Source organism: Triticum aestivum, chromosome 5B (assembly GCF_018294505.1).
Source record: "Triticum aestivum cultivar Chinese Spring chromosome 5B, IWGSC CS RefSeq v2.1, whole genome shotgun sequence".
In the NCBI taxonomy this organism is placed as follows: domain Eukaryota; kingdom Viridiplantae; phylum Streptophyta; class Magnoliopsida; order Poales; family Poaceae; genus Triticum; species Triticum aestivum.
This window is the reverse complement of record NC_057807.1, coordinates 649,224,546-649,238,647: the sequence shown is the minus strand read 5'-3', so window position 1 is coordinate 649,238,647 and position 14,102 is coordinate 649,224,546. Positions and strand designations below refer to the sequence as shown.

The following is a 14,102-nucleotide window of genomic DNA, read 5'->3' as shown; positions in this document are numbered from 1 at the left end:
ATTCAATAGGTTGCCCAACCTCCTTGTTATGTTTAAGCCCAAACACCACCTTCTTAATCTCCTTCGTAGTGAACTCTCTAGTAAAAAAACTCCTTTCCTCATCATTCAACTGGAAACATATATACCAAAACATCAATACTAATAACAGTGATCTCAGGTCCCCCAAACATATCCTTATAGATATCATTAACATGTTTAACTAGGTATGTTTCTCTAAAAAAATTCCACTACACCTTTATGCAGGATAAAAATATAGTTTTTCCCTCCTTCCATTAGCTTTCAATTGAAAGCAATTATTCCCATCACCTCTTCCAAATCCTTCTCGTGAGCTCTCTGCCTCCATTTAACTTCATCATCTATGAGCAACCTTTTTAGAATGGTATCCAAAACCATCTTAGGCTCTCTTTCTCCCATGGTTAGGGCACATGATTCAATTTTCTTATCCAACTCATTCAACTTGCATAAAATCTATTTGTTCAAGTTTATGAGAACCCCTTTAACATTAATATTCCACCCTTTGAAATGTTTCCTAGGCCTCCTAGCTTTTTCCTGCCATCTATCAATATCATGTACACAAATAGGTTGGAGCAATCCAGCTTCTCACCACCTCTTCCTTAAAACCTTCTACCTCTAGCCAACAAGTCTCAAATCTGAATATATCGCTATGTGGATGGGGAATCATAATTCAGGTGCAATGGCATATGATCAAAGAGCTCTCTGTTCAACCCCACCACTATTGCTGAAGGAAAATCTACATCTCACTTACTTGAAACTAACACTTTGTCTAATTTCTCAAAAGCAGGAATCTCAAAATTATTGGCCCAAGTAATCAGTTTAAATTGGAATTTTTGATCTGGAGATCACAAACAAAATGCTTGTTCATGAAATGGTGATGGAATTATGGTCATCAGTATTGGCCTGATGGTTACTTTTAAAGCTCATAATATATGGGTGGCATGAAAATTGTGACGAAAGATTTATTTCAGTATATGGAGAGAACGAAATTGAAAATTGGGAAGCTACGGAAACCATATGTCGGCAAAATGTGGGCCTATGGAAGTAATCATGCGAGTCGGGAGATGTACAATCACCAAGGGGGCGGAGGCTCCCCACCTGAATGCATTAGTCAAGATGCCATGAAGGCAAGTTTATAGAGAGGCGCTAGCGCGCGCGGAGATGACTCGAATGGTTCTTACGATATTCGTTGCTACCTCTTAAGCTTGTGTTAGTTTTCCCTTGAAGAGGAAAGTGTGATGCAGCAAAGTAGCGTAAGTATTTCCCTCAGTTTTTGAGAACCAAGGTATCAATCAAGTAGGAGACAACACACAAGTCACCGGATACCTGCACAAACAATCAACAACTTGCACCCAATGAGATAAAGGGGTAGTCAATCCCTTCACGGTCACTTGCAAAAGTGAGATCTGATAGAGATAGATAAATGGTAAAGTAAATATTTTTGGTATTTTTGGTTTATAGATCGGAAAGTAAAAGATTGCAAAATAGTAGATCAAAAACTAGCACGATGTAAACGAGAACTTGTATGATGGAAAAGAGACCCGGGGGCCATAAGTTTCACTAGTGGCTTCTCTCAAGATAGCAAATATTACGGTGGGTGAACAAATTATTGCTGAGCAATTGATAGAAAAGCGCATAGTTATGACGACATCCTTGTCAAGTAGACCAAAACGATTCTGCATATACTACTATTACTCCACACATCAACCGCTATCCAGCATGCATCTAGAGTATTAAGTTCATAAAGAACAGAGTAACGCATTAAGTAAGATGACATGATGTAGAGGAATTAACTCAAGCAATATGATGAAAACCCCATCTTTTTATCCTCGATGGCAACAATACAATACGTGCCTTGCTGCCCCTACTGTCACTAGGAAAGGACACCACAAGATTGAACCCAAAGCTAAGAACCTCTCCCATTGCAAGAAAGATCAATCTAGTAGGCCAAACTAAACCGATAATTCGAAGAGACTTGCAAAGATGTCAAATCATGCATATAAGAATTCAGAGAAGAACCAAATAATATTCATCGATAATCTGATCATACATCCACAATTCATCGGATCTCGGCAAACACACCGCAAAAGAATATTACATCGAATAGATCTTCAAGAACATCGAGGAGAACATGGTATTGAGAATCAAAGAGAGAGAAGAAGCCATCTAGCTACTTGCTATGGACCCGAAGTTCTGTGGTAAACTACTCACGCATCATCGGAGAGGCAATGGTATTGATGAAGAAGCCCTCCGTGATCGAATCCCCCTCCGGCAGGACGCCGAAAAGGCCCCTAGATGGGATCTCACGGGTACAGAAGGTTGCGGCGGTGGATAAGTTGTTATGTGGTTCTCCTGGATGTTTTCAGGGTATAAGAGTATATATAGGCGAAGGAACTAGGCCAGGGGAGCTACGAGAGGCCCACGAGGTAGAGGGGCGCGCCCTCCTGCCTCGTGGCTGCCTCGTTGCGTCTCTGACTTCATCTCCATGTCTTCTGGTTTCCTTTCGGTCCAAGAAAGATCATCGCGAAAGTTTCATTCCATTTGGACTCCGTTTAATATTCCTTTTTTGCGAAACTCTAAAATAGGTAAAAAAACAGAAACTGGCACTGGGCCCTTGGTTATTAGGTTAGTCCCAGAAATAATATAAAATAACATAAAAATACCTATTAAACATCCAAAACAGATAATATAATAGCATGAAACAATCAAAAATTATAGATACGTTGGAGACGTATCATTCGTCAAAACACGACACGACATCATTGTAGTGAGAGACGATTCGACAATCCTGTCATGTGTTTGCCATTTGCGGGCCATACATTGCCAATGTGAAAGACGTCATCAACTAGCAAGAGGGGAGCTGGCCTTACAGAACGGTGAGTAGCATATAGCCCAAAGTTGTCTTATGAGAGTGTCCCCACCCGACAACGAACGAGGAAAAACGGATGCCCGGAAAAGTTGGATCACAGGAGGCGATCAAGGAGGCGACTAGGGGTCCCTTGCGCGCCGCCGGTGACGCCGCCGGTTCCCTCTCTCTCCGTCGGCCGCTCCGGCGACGGGAGGGAGGGGGAACCTCGGGTCCTGTTCACTAGGTGGGTGTGTGGTAGGGTTAGGGTTGAGGGAGACGCTGCCGAGGCCGTTGCGGTGGTGTCGCGTTGGAATAAGTTTCTCCGGGCTCCGTTCGTGGTCAGGCGAGGCTTTTGCCTTCGTATATGAGGCAACGGTGTTGGGGATCCCTGGATCTCGTCGAGGTCGCGGGCTATGGTGGTTGGAGGTCCATCGGCACTAGCCGTTTGGATCCTCAGATGGGCGATGGAGGCAGGAAGGCGAAGACCTTTCTTCTTCCTTGTTGGTATGATTTGCTGCTGCTGTTCTTCTCCTTCCTCTGCGCTGATGCTGGTGGGAGATCCTGCTTTACCCGGGCGGATGGCCCGGCCGCGGTGCTGGACCGATCAAATGACTCGAGTTCTCTTCCTTCCGGAAGGGACACTTTTCGCGGTACTCAAAGCCAAAGATGGCGACAACTGTTGTAGGTGTGTTGGATTGATGTCCATGCCCTCTCAGCGCTGGTGTCAAGAAAGGAGGAAGCAACGTGGCGGCAATTGTACCGTGGTCGAAGATGATGACCTGTTTGCGACTGGTTGCAGATCCTTCTGCTGCAGGGGTCTTCTCTCAAGATTCAGGGATGATGACACAGGGCTCCGGAGATCTTCTTGTGTTATGGTTGTCTTAGTGTACTCTAGGTGTTCATAGTCCTTTGTGTTTGCGTTTCAGTGTGCTTGTAAGGGTCACCTACTTTGTACTGATTCGTGATTTGAATGAAGATTTTCTCAAAAAAAAAAAAGAGTGTCCCCACCCCCTTCTTTTTCTTCCACACTCGTAGCGCACCATTTTTCTCACCGGTGATGCTTACAAAAAACTCTACTCGCCTTTTTAGAAAAAAATGAAGATGATTTGCGGCATATTATTGGTCTGTGGAGGAATTGATGCGCCAGCCAAGGTGCAGACTCGCTTGTTGTGTGCCATGCTTCCGACTTCCCTTCACAAGCCTAAAGCATCGCGAAAAACAAACAACGCCAGTCGCTCGTGATGAAGAAAACAATAAAAGTTGAGAAAAAAAGGATGATGACAATAATCAAACATTGCACTCTTCGACAAACACTTTGCGTTGCATAACGACACAAACACTGTTGTAAAAATAACGTCCCTACACTGTTGTATTTCTCAATCGACATTCACTGTCCATTTTATACTTTTTTGAGCTTCTTTCCATTTTATACTTGACGAATCGAGATGCCTGAATCATATGGTTGTTTGCATTGCCTCTCATCTTACATAGCACTACCTTCGTACCAAAATATAAGGAGGTGTTTGGTTCAACTCTGTTAACGTAAACGGTACTGGAATCAGATCACGGGCGGTAACGTTATCTGTTTCCAGAGGGGATCGACCGGTATCGAGATTGACTTTTCGTGGAACTCGGTTACGGGGGATTTGTTTCCGCTCAAAGTGAACCAAACAAAAGTTAACGGTATGAGGTTGCGCTGTAATCAGATGACGGCTGAAAATTTACGAACCAAACACCTCCTAAGATGTATGGAGGGAGTAGATTTTTTTTTTTTTTTGACAAAATAGCAAAACCGTTCAACAAAAATATAACCGGCCCATGTAAGGTCCAACCTGGCATCATTCATGAGCCCTCGCAGGCCCGAAGCCAGCAAGCAAGCGAGCAAGCACGACGTCTTTGTGTTGCGGTCGCTGGTTCCATCGCCTTTTCTTCTCTTTCTTTCTTTGCGTCTCCTCCAAGCCGAAGCAACAAGGACGAACCAGATCGATCCTTCCGTCGCGTCCACCATAAGACCGAACCGGCCACCACCCCTCCGGCCCCACCGCCTGACACTCCCACGCCACACAGCCGCGCCCAAATCCCCCAAAACCCTAGCCCCGAGGAGGAGGAGGCGGAGGCGGCGGCGACCATGGCTGCCGCAGCGGCGAACCTGGCGGGCCGGCCGGGTGTGCGCGTCGTCGTCATCGGCGACCCCGGCACCGGCAAGTCCAGCCTCGTCGTCGCCGTCGCCACCGAGCAGTTCCCCGAGAACGTCCCCAAGGTCATGCCCCACACCCGCCTCCCCGCCGACTACTTCCCCGACCGCGTCCCCATCACCATCGTCGACACCTCCTCCAGGTCCCCCATCCCCCCACCCCATTCCGTTCCGCCTCAGATTTGACGATTCCGTCGCGGATTGATTGATTTCGTGTTCGTGCCGCCGGTGTTGACCCCGTCGTCCTCCTCTGTGTGTGTGCGTGTGCTGCAGCCCCGAGCAGAAGCCGAAGCTGATCGCCGAGTGCCAGGCGGCGGACGCGGTGGTGCTCACCTACGCCTGCGACAGGCTCTCCACGCTCGACCGGCTCAGCTCCTACTGGCTCCCGGAGCTCAGGCGCATCCAGGTAATCTCGCACTCCATGGCTTGGTTCGTGGTCAGTGCAGGGTTGGGCTGGCCATGATTGGCGATTTTACCCTGGGTTGCCCGTGTTGATCTGTGCTGTCCAATGTTTCTGTGATTGCAGTTGAAGGCACCTGTCATCGTGGTTGGGTGTAAGCTGGACCTGAGGGACGACCAGCAGAACAGCCTTGAGCAGACGATGGCGCCCATCATGCAGTCGTTCCGTGAAATAGAGACCTGCATCGAGTGCTCCGCGCTTCGCCAGATCCAGGTGATAAAGACCCCCCTTGTCTCAATATCTACCGAATGTTGGTAACACTTTTATTATGTCAAATGGTTGATTGTTCACAACGAATGAAACTAGAATGCTCAAAATGCTGATGCCAGCAGCTGCTCAGCCTCATGTAATATTCCAACATCGCATTTTTATAATTTTATTGTGTACTAATTCAACTATGCAGTTGATAATTTGATTGTTGTGTTAGAATTCTAGATACTATGCTTGAGTAGGTTTACTAAACAGATAGTTTATGAACCGCAGGTGCCTGAGGTCTTCTACTATGCCCAGAAGGCAGTGCTTCACCCCACAGCTCCTCTATTCGACCAAGAGGCACAATCTCTAAAGCCACGCTGTGTGAGGGCTTTGAAGCGGATATTCATTCTATGTGACCACGACAGGGATGGAGCTCTCAGTGATGTGGAGCTCAATGACTTTCAGGTTTGTATTCACTGAGGGCACCATTCTTCCTTTATCTTAACATGAGGCTGACTAGAGTTTTTTATTGACATTCTTCTATGTATGGTGATACTGAAATTCTCTTTCCATTGGTTTGCAGGTCAGATGTTTTAGCGCTCCTCTCCAGCCTACTGAAATATCAGGCGTGAAGAGAGTTGTTCAAGAGAAGATGCCCGAAGGCGTAAATGATAGTGGCCTTACATTGACTGGATTCCTTTTCCTTCATGCTCTTTTTATTGAGAAAGGTCGTTTGGAAACTACATGGACAGTATTGAGGAAATTTGGTTATGATAATGAAATCAAGCTTAGAGATGAATTCATTCCAACGTCAGTCAAGCGAGCTCCTGATCAAGTAATGTTCTGTTGATTACTGTCAGCTATTCACATTTTGTTGTCTGTTGTCGGTGATTTTAGTGTCAATTTGTTCTTATAATGGCTTACGTCTAAGTTGATAGTTGATTTCAACTGTATGGTGGGTATCTGCAAGCCTGGCTTCGATATCCACTTACCTATGTGTTTAATATTTGCCATACCTTTGGTCTATAATATTTCTTTGGTTCTAAAGTCATATCACTATCTTTGTTACAGACGGTGGAATTGACAAATGAAGTGATTGATTACTTGAAAGGAATATTCAACATGTTTGACATAGATAATGTAAGTCTGATGTATTGATTGTCACATTTGTTTTTTATCCTCAGTGCAAATGTTATTCTTGGCATTTTCATTCTAAATCTTATCCGTAAAAAACTTCTGTGTTGGAGGAAGTTCTGAAAATGTGTTTATGACTTATGTATCAAATCCAGGATGAAGCTTTGCTACCTTCTGAGTTGGATGATCTTTTTTCAACTGCACCTGAAAAGTAAGTTGTCACTAAAAGAAAGGGTAATTTTAATCTTAGTTTGACACTTTGTAGACAATTGGTTGTAATTTAGATACTTTACTCATATTGTTAGTAAACCTTGTATTACTTTGTCTTTGCTTTGCTTTGATGGAATCTGTTGAACTTCCATTAAATGGTTCTCAAGTTTAGTCTATTTAGTCATTTGTCTCTGCTTACCATTCACATATCATTATTCCAGCCCATGGACTTCTGATCTATATAAAGACTGTGCTGAAAGGAATGTCTTGGGTGGGCTATCACTTGAAGGATTTCTTTCTAAGGTATTCTCTCACTCCCAGTGTGCTGAAAACTAACACTGTCCGTGTGCAATAATTTTTAACGCTGTTCGTTGGTTGATTAAGCTGTTTTGTTGGTTAGATTCAACGGCCTAAGGCTCTATTTGGAACACATATCCATTTATTCATTATTCTGACTGTCTTGTGCTACCTCTGTTACTTAATATAAGATGTTTTTTTGACACTATGACAGTGTCAAAGAACGTCTTATATTTTGATATGGAGGGAGTACCATTTGGTGAGCTCAATTAATCTGTCTGAGAAAGCCGAATAGTTTGTTGTAACCATTGTCTGAATTACTGCACCCTATTCCGAGTTTGTCATTCTCAGTATGCAAACGAATCCAGAAGAGATTATATATCAGTTTTGCTATATATACTATATCAAACACATAAGAAAAATAAACCAACTAAAAATAGGATAAAAATCTTTTAGTAGTGTTGTGCTTGTTATGGTTAAGATGCATCATAGTAGTGGCGTGCCTTGAAAAGCTTGTGGAACGTTTCCAGGTAAGAAAGCCTTTTCTTATTATGCATATCTACACCAGTTTAATCTTGTGGACATGTGCTTGGAGAACTGTAGGCAGAACACCTGTGTGTATTATGGTGATATGGTTTCTTACTAGATTACCGGTAAATTTTCATTGCTGACTAGTATCTCGTACAATTGCAGTGGACTCTTATGACACTTTTAGATCCAGCAAATAGTTTCGCGAACCTTGTATATGTCGGCTATTCGGGTGATTTTAATTCAGCATTCACCATCACGAGGAAAAGACGAGTGGACCGTAAAAAGCAGCAGACTCAAAGAAATGTGTTCCAGTGCTATGTTTTTGGTCCCAAAGGTTCCGGAAAGACTGCATTGCTACAATCATTCCTTGGAAGGTATTTGATGCATTTCCCTGTATTTACTCCATGAATTTTCATACCATCTTTGGTCCTTTTCGGAACTCCATTTCACTTGTTGTCTTCATTGCAGGCAACCTTCTGATGCTCTGCCAACTAACAGCGACCGGTTTGCGGCAAATACTGTTGAACTATCTGATGTAAGTAGTCAAAAGTGATGTCTGTATTCTGCTTGCACTATAAGCAAACATTCTGGTAAATGAAAATTCTATTCTTAATGATGCAAGACATCATGTGAGTGTACAGACAGAAATTAAGATAACCCAAATTTTCTTTGCCAATGGTATGTGCAGTAGTTCAATCTCGCCCTTTCCCTCTTGCCATCTTCATTTTTGGTGGATATGTGAGAGGGAGAGAGAGCCTTTCAGAAATCATAGTGATGGTCTAGTGGAGACGATAGGGTGACATTAACTTCAGCAGTTGCGAGTGCAGCTTTGAGATTTATCATTTTCTAATCCTATGTGATCTGTAAGGATGCTTCTACTCTGCAATGTTCATATCTGATTCATTATGTCTTTGTTTTATTGAAGGGGAATAGAAAAACACTTGTGCTGCGAGAGATTCCTGAAGGTGATGTCAGATCATTGCTAAACAACAAGGAATCCTTGGCACCCTGTGATGCGGCAGTCTTTGTTTACGATAGGTACGCATTCTGTTTCTGCCGAGCTATTTTCTTGTTTATTGTACTGTTTTCTGCTTTGTGTCATATATGCGGGCAATTTTTGAATTGTTCTCAATGGTTCTGATGGCCCATCTTGGCAAGGAAATTAGGTTTACCATTCAATGCTACTTGCAAAATCTCACGAACTTAGTTCATTCATGTATTGCAATCTGATTTCAGTTACACAATAGCTTACTGGCCATATCGAATATATCAGTGTAAAATGATGCTTGGTCAGTAAAAACTGAATCTCTTTGATCCTTAGTTACCTTTATTAATTGATTCGAATGTTCATCACTGGTTATGTAAAAAGTACAGATGACAGTTGAAAATCTTGCTTATCCTGGTATATCTTACTCTGTGACGTATTATTCACTATTACATAAATTTCCTTATGTGACACCTGCAAAATGGCAGCTGTGATGAATTTTCTTGGCAAAGAGCAAGAGATTTGCTTGTGCAAGTGGCTTCACATGGAGAAAACACAGGCTATGAAGTCCCTTGTCTGATAGTTGCTGCTAAGGACGATCTTGATCAATCTCCAGTGGCTCTACAGGAATCAACCAGAGTAAGCTCCGATACAATTTCGTTTGACATTTTAAATTTACCATTGTAGTTGGTGAATGGACAAACAGATATTTCAATGGATTAGAAAATGTTCATCCTTATATTTCTAAACTTGTGCACGTGATGTTTTTGCAAGTGGTTCCTGTACTTATTGACCACAGTTCTCCTAGTAATACATATGTGGCAGACAGAGCTGTACATGTATGGACTGTCTAGTTGTTTATGTTTGTTGCAGAGTAATCACAAGTTTATCTAATTTCAGGTGAGCCAAGACATGGGAATTGAAACACCAATTCCCATCAGCGTGAAGTTGAAAGACTTGAACAACATTTTCTGCAGAATAGTTCATGCGGCACAGCGGCCCCATTTGAGCATTCCAGAGACTGAAGCTGGTAAAACACGCAGGCAATACCGTCAACTTCTCAACCGTTCCCTCATGGTTGTTTCAGGCAAGTCAACCCCACGACCCTAATCCGCATGGTACCTAATATAGATATAGCAAGAGATACATATAATAACGCGATACATTTGTCATCTCATAAAATACTAACTACTGGTAGTCCATAGCAGAGTGAATTAATTGATCGATTTAGAGGTTAGGGGTGTCGAGCATGATCTGTGGAGCAAAGCCCGCCCAGTACTAACTTATATTCTAATACTCTGCAGTTGGAGCTGCTATAGGTGTTGTGGGGGTAGCCGCGTACAGGGTTTATGCGGCTAGGAGGAACTCGTCGTCGTGAAGCCCCCCTCCCTCCGGTGCAGTCGGGAAATAACGTGCAACAGGCAGGTTCATCGTCGATGAAGTGGATCGTCTAGCTTGATGTTTATGTACAGTTGCGTCATCAAAGATAACTTGTACTACTGCGTGTTTGAGTTTCGGATGGTATAATGTACGACAGTCATCAGGCAACGTTAGATTCTTTAGCTGATAAGACTGTCATGACTTGATTTGCTCTGTTAGAATTTCACCTCTGTCCTAAACTTTTGTCCACATTTTCCTTTTGATTTCCTCTGAACATTTTATATGTTTATTTATTTTGGCGTTGGGGATGCAGTTGGAACCTTTTTGCTTTGTTCGTGCTTTTTATTGATTTCATATAGTTCTGTTCAGTTTATTTTGCTTAGTTACAGTTATCTCTTAAAGAGTGTAGGACCTAATTACAGTCAAGTGGAAGAGCAAATGGTAAAAGTAAAAAACACCAAACGCTGACTGATGTTTTTACCGATATATGGTCCGTGGTTTACGCCTATACGAGTAGGAATAAATTGACGAATTCTCTGGTTACATCCCTCCCATGTCTACATCGGTCGTACGTCGAAAGGAACCCGTCGCGAACGGTGGCCGTCACCGTCGGTTGTGTCTGGACTACGGTAAGCGCCAGCGTGATCCGGGCAGTGCCTGGCCGTGCCGACGTCTACAGCCACGCCCTCGTGTCGATGCCAGACAAGGCCCATCTTTAGTTGGGTTATGCCCGTCGGTCAATCACAGGCACGGGGTCGCTTTCGCCATCCAGAACGATAGATAGAATAAAATGATGATTCCACTAACCGGCCTTGTCACGAGGGAAATGAAATGGAAATGGCGAATGCGGTGACGTGCGGCGCAGGTTCCTCATCGGTCACCATGATGCGTACTCGACGGGCGCACAGTGCCCGGCTCGAGTTATCACCATTATTTTTTGTGGCCAAAAGTGCCAGCTCGAGTTCAGACAACGCAAGCCATATCTCCAAAATCTCAAAAAAAGAAAAGAAAACGCAAGCCAAGGTCGGACTCTGAAGCTGGAAGACTAATAGTAATAAATAGTCGCTGCAGAACTAAAGAAATCCAAGATTGGACACAGTGCACTTCAAGGGTTATCTTATTGCCTGATCCTGGACGTGCACGGGTTACAATCATCTCCACCAGCCGGACCATTGATGCAACGTCTCTCGTGATAGGCGTTAAAGGACCGTGATAACTTCCAGCCAGATACATACATAATACAGAACCGAAGAACGTAGAGATCCACACCAGCAGTGCTACATACGAACAATTGCTCTGAATGTTTGCAGGTTTGTAGCAAACACGCTATTCATTCCATTCTCACACCAGTTTTTTCGTGCACATACAAGCCAAACAAAAAAGCGCCGCCGTGTGATCACCACCGGCGGCTAGTATACAACGGAGGCAGCAGCAGCAGCAGCAAGTTTTCAAATCCCTTTTTACAATTAGGTTTCCCGACCGATCGGATGCAGCAGCAGCAGCACACGCCCTTACTTTTTACGTACTACCCATAGGCAAAAACACATAGGATTTCTCCCCTCCTCCGGCTGGGGGAGGCTAGAAGAAGGAGCGCTTGGTGGGCACCCTGCCGACGGCCTTCATGAAGTTGGCCAGCTCCAGCACCTTGGCCAGCTTGAGCCCCCGCTTGGCCTCCGCCGACGCCCGCTTCTCCTCCGCCTTGTGCCGCGCCTTGGCCACGTCGTTCTGCGTCTTCTCCACCGCCTTGGCGCGCTGCTCGTCCAGCTTCCTCTGCACCCGCCATTTCGTGGGATCCATCATAGTCAGACATAAGGTGATCGAGATGAACATTCAGATGTGAAAAGCTAAAGGAAAACTCTGAACTCGATAGTGGTTCCCCCGGACAAAGACCACCACTCTCATTCTCATAGTCCTATCACTTTGAGATGAACGTGCTAACGGTCCATGATAATCTCACACGTAAACAGTAGTCTCCTTTATGTGCAGAAAGTTGCATGATTGAGAGCTGTAAAACGAACTGATGTTCACACGCACGCACCCACAAGGAAAGGGGCAATTGAGACAGCCACTCTGATGTAACACCTCTAATTAACTAATTTGGGATTGGTTCATTTCATATACCTTTTCTCAAAGCAAGAATAGATAACTACTCTAGTACTATTCTACTCAAAAGGAGTACTGTATTAGTGTTGCCAGGCCTAGAAACTTCCTTTTTATTTGGGAGAAAAAAAAACCCAGCTTGCTAATCAGTGGTCACAAATCTCTTGTGCTGATTGCATCAACCATCGATGGTCTACCTAACCAGTCTGGGAACAGTGCTAATTTTGTGCAGGGAAAAATATTTTTGGGCAGTTTAGTTGCTGTATTAATTTGTCATGCTCTACTCTTTTTCTTTCTTGAATTGACAGGACTGTGAAGCTTGGATAATTGTTTTCTCGGTTGCAAGGAAATAATTGTTTTCTGTATGTTCGGGCAAATTAAGCTCAAAGCAAGTAGGATTTCACAGTGATTTTTTCTTTCATCATCAGAAAAGAGGTGCAAAAGGAAGTGGAGAATTTCTTCAATCATTACCTCAATCTTCTTGAGCCAGGCGGAGGCCTTGTCGACCTGCTCCGTCTCCCAGCCGTTGATGACCACCTCCTCCCGCTTGAACCGGTTGTTGATCTTGGCGATCTCCGCCGTCTGCCACGCCGACACCTTGGTCTCCACCTCCTCCTTCTTCACCTGGCTCGCCTCCACCGGCGGGCCGGCGGCGGGGACCACCTCCAGGTCGAGCCGCGCCGCCCTGCCGCTGCTGCCGCCGCTCCTGCTGGGCGGCGTGGCGAAGGGGCGGCCGCTGTCCGGCACGATGGCCAGCGGGTTGTGCTCCTCCAGCTCGTCCTCGCCGATGCTGGTCAGCTGGTCGGCCCCGCCGTCGTAGGGCCCGACGGGGTGGTTGCTGTTGCTGTTGTTGCCGTTGGCGTTGTTGTTGGCCGCCCCGGCGCCGGCGCCGGCGGCGACCATGGCCGTGAACTCGCGGCTCATCGTCATGAACTGCTCCTCGGAGGTGACGGAGCGGTGGCTGCTGGCGCTGTCCCAGGCGGTGGACGCGGCGGAGACGGTGCGCGTGGGCGGCGTGAAGGGCGGGTGCTGCCGCGGCGGCGACAGGGGGCGGACCTCGCGCACCTCGATGACCTCGTCCACGTCGTGGAAGGTGGTGTTGGTGGTGCTGGTCACCAGAGTGCCCTCCTCGTCGTTGGCCCCTGGGGCATCGTCCTCGTCGTCGGACGCGGAGGGTGGTGCGTGCCGCTCATGCAACATGTGTCGGCGCCGGCCGGCGGGGACGGGGCACCATGCGCGGGAGAGGGAGGAGGAGGACCAGCAGTGCACGCCTCGCCCTCTTGACTGACTGATCGGTCGATCTTGCTGTGTCAGTGCGCGGTGTGGTGGGGTGTGTGTGTGGGCGATGGGGTGTGGTTATATCAATCTCTTCATCCGTCCATCTGTCCCGGGTGTGGGTGAGGCGACGGCGATGGCAGGTGGGGGCGGCCCTGTCTCCCGTGGCGCGTACCGTGGGATGACACGTAAGTGTCGTGGGGGCAGCTGCGAATGTTCGTTTAACCCTTGTTTTTTTCCGCCTCTAAAAAAGGCCAAAGACAGTATATTAATCGAGATATGTAACTTCAGAAAAACCCTAGCAAGAATAAATACATCCAAACTCTTTAGCCGAAGTCTTCTTGCTCCTGCATACATCAGCGACGCACCGTGAGCAAAGCTCGTTGCTGCCTCTGGGTTCCCGTCTCATCGGAGCAAAACTTGTTTAAACCTAGAGAGGGCGGCTGGGGTTTGAAGACGCGGGCGGCTGGGGTTTGCG

General features: G+C 45.7%; 2 protein-coding genes across 2 annotated transcripts; one reads left to right on the top strand and one right to left on the bottom strand.

Moving 5' to 3' along the window:
• Positions 1 to 4,818: 4,818 nt before the first annotated feature.
• Positions 4,819 to 10,570, top strand: LOC123113894 (mitochondrial Rho GTPase 1). The gene is made up of 14 exons (XM_044535212.1): positions 4,819 to 5,200; positions 5,331 to 5,463; positions 5,584 to 5,730; positions 6,001 to 6,177; positions 6,296 to 6,547; positions 6,784 to 6,852; positions 7,002 to 7,057; positions 7,278 to 7,359; positions 8,047 to 8,258; positions 8,353 to 8,419; positions 8,810 to 8,922; positions 9,358 to 9,508; positions 9,770 to 9,956; positions 10,174 to 10,570. The coding sequence occupies exons 1-14, from the start codon at positions 4,992 to 4,994 to the stop codon at positions 10,245 to 10,247; spliced, it is 1,929 nt and encodes a 642-aa protein (XP_044391147.1). The 5' UTR covers positions 4,819 to 4,991; the 3' UTR covers positions 10,248 to 10,570.
• Positions 10,571 to 11,540: 970 nt separating this feature from the next.
• Positions 11,541 to 13,703, bottom strand: LOC123113896 (remorin 4.1). The gene is made up of 2 exons (XM_044535213.1): positions 12,821 to 13,703; positions 11,541 to 12,019 (listed from the first exon to the last, which is right to left on the bottom strand). Exons 1-2 carry the CDS (start codon positions 13,547 to 13,549, stop codon positions 11,828 to 11,830), a joined length of 921 nt encoding a protein of 306 aa, XP_044391148.1. The 5' UTR covers positions 13,550 to 13,703; the 3' UTR covers positions 11,541 to 11,827.
• Positions 13,704 to 14,102: the final 399 nt, after the last annotated feature.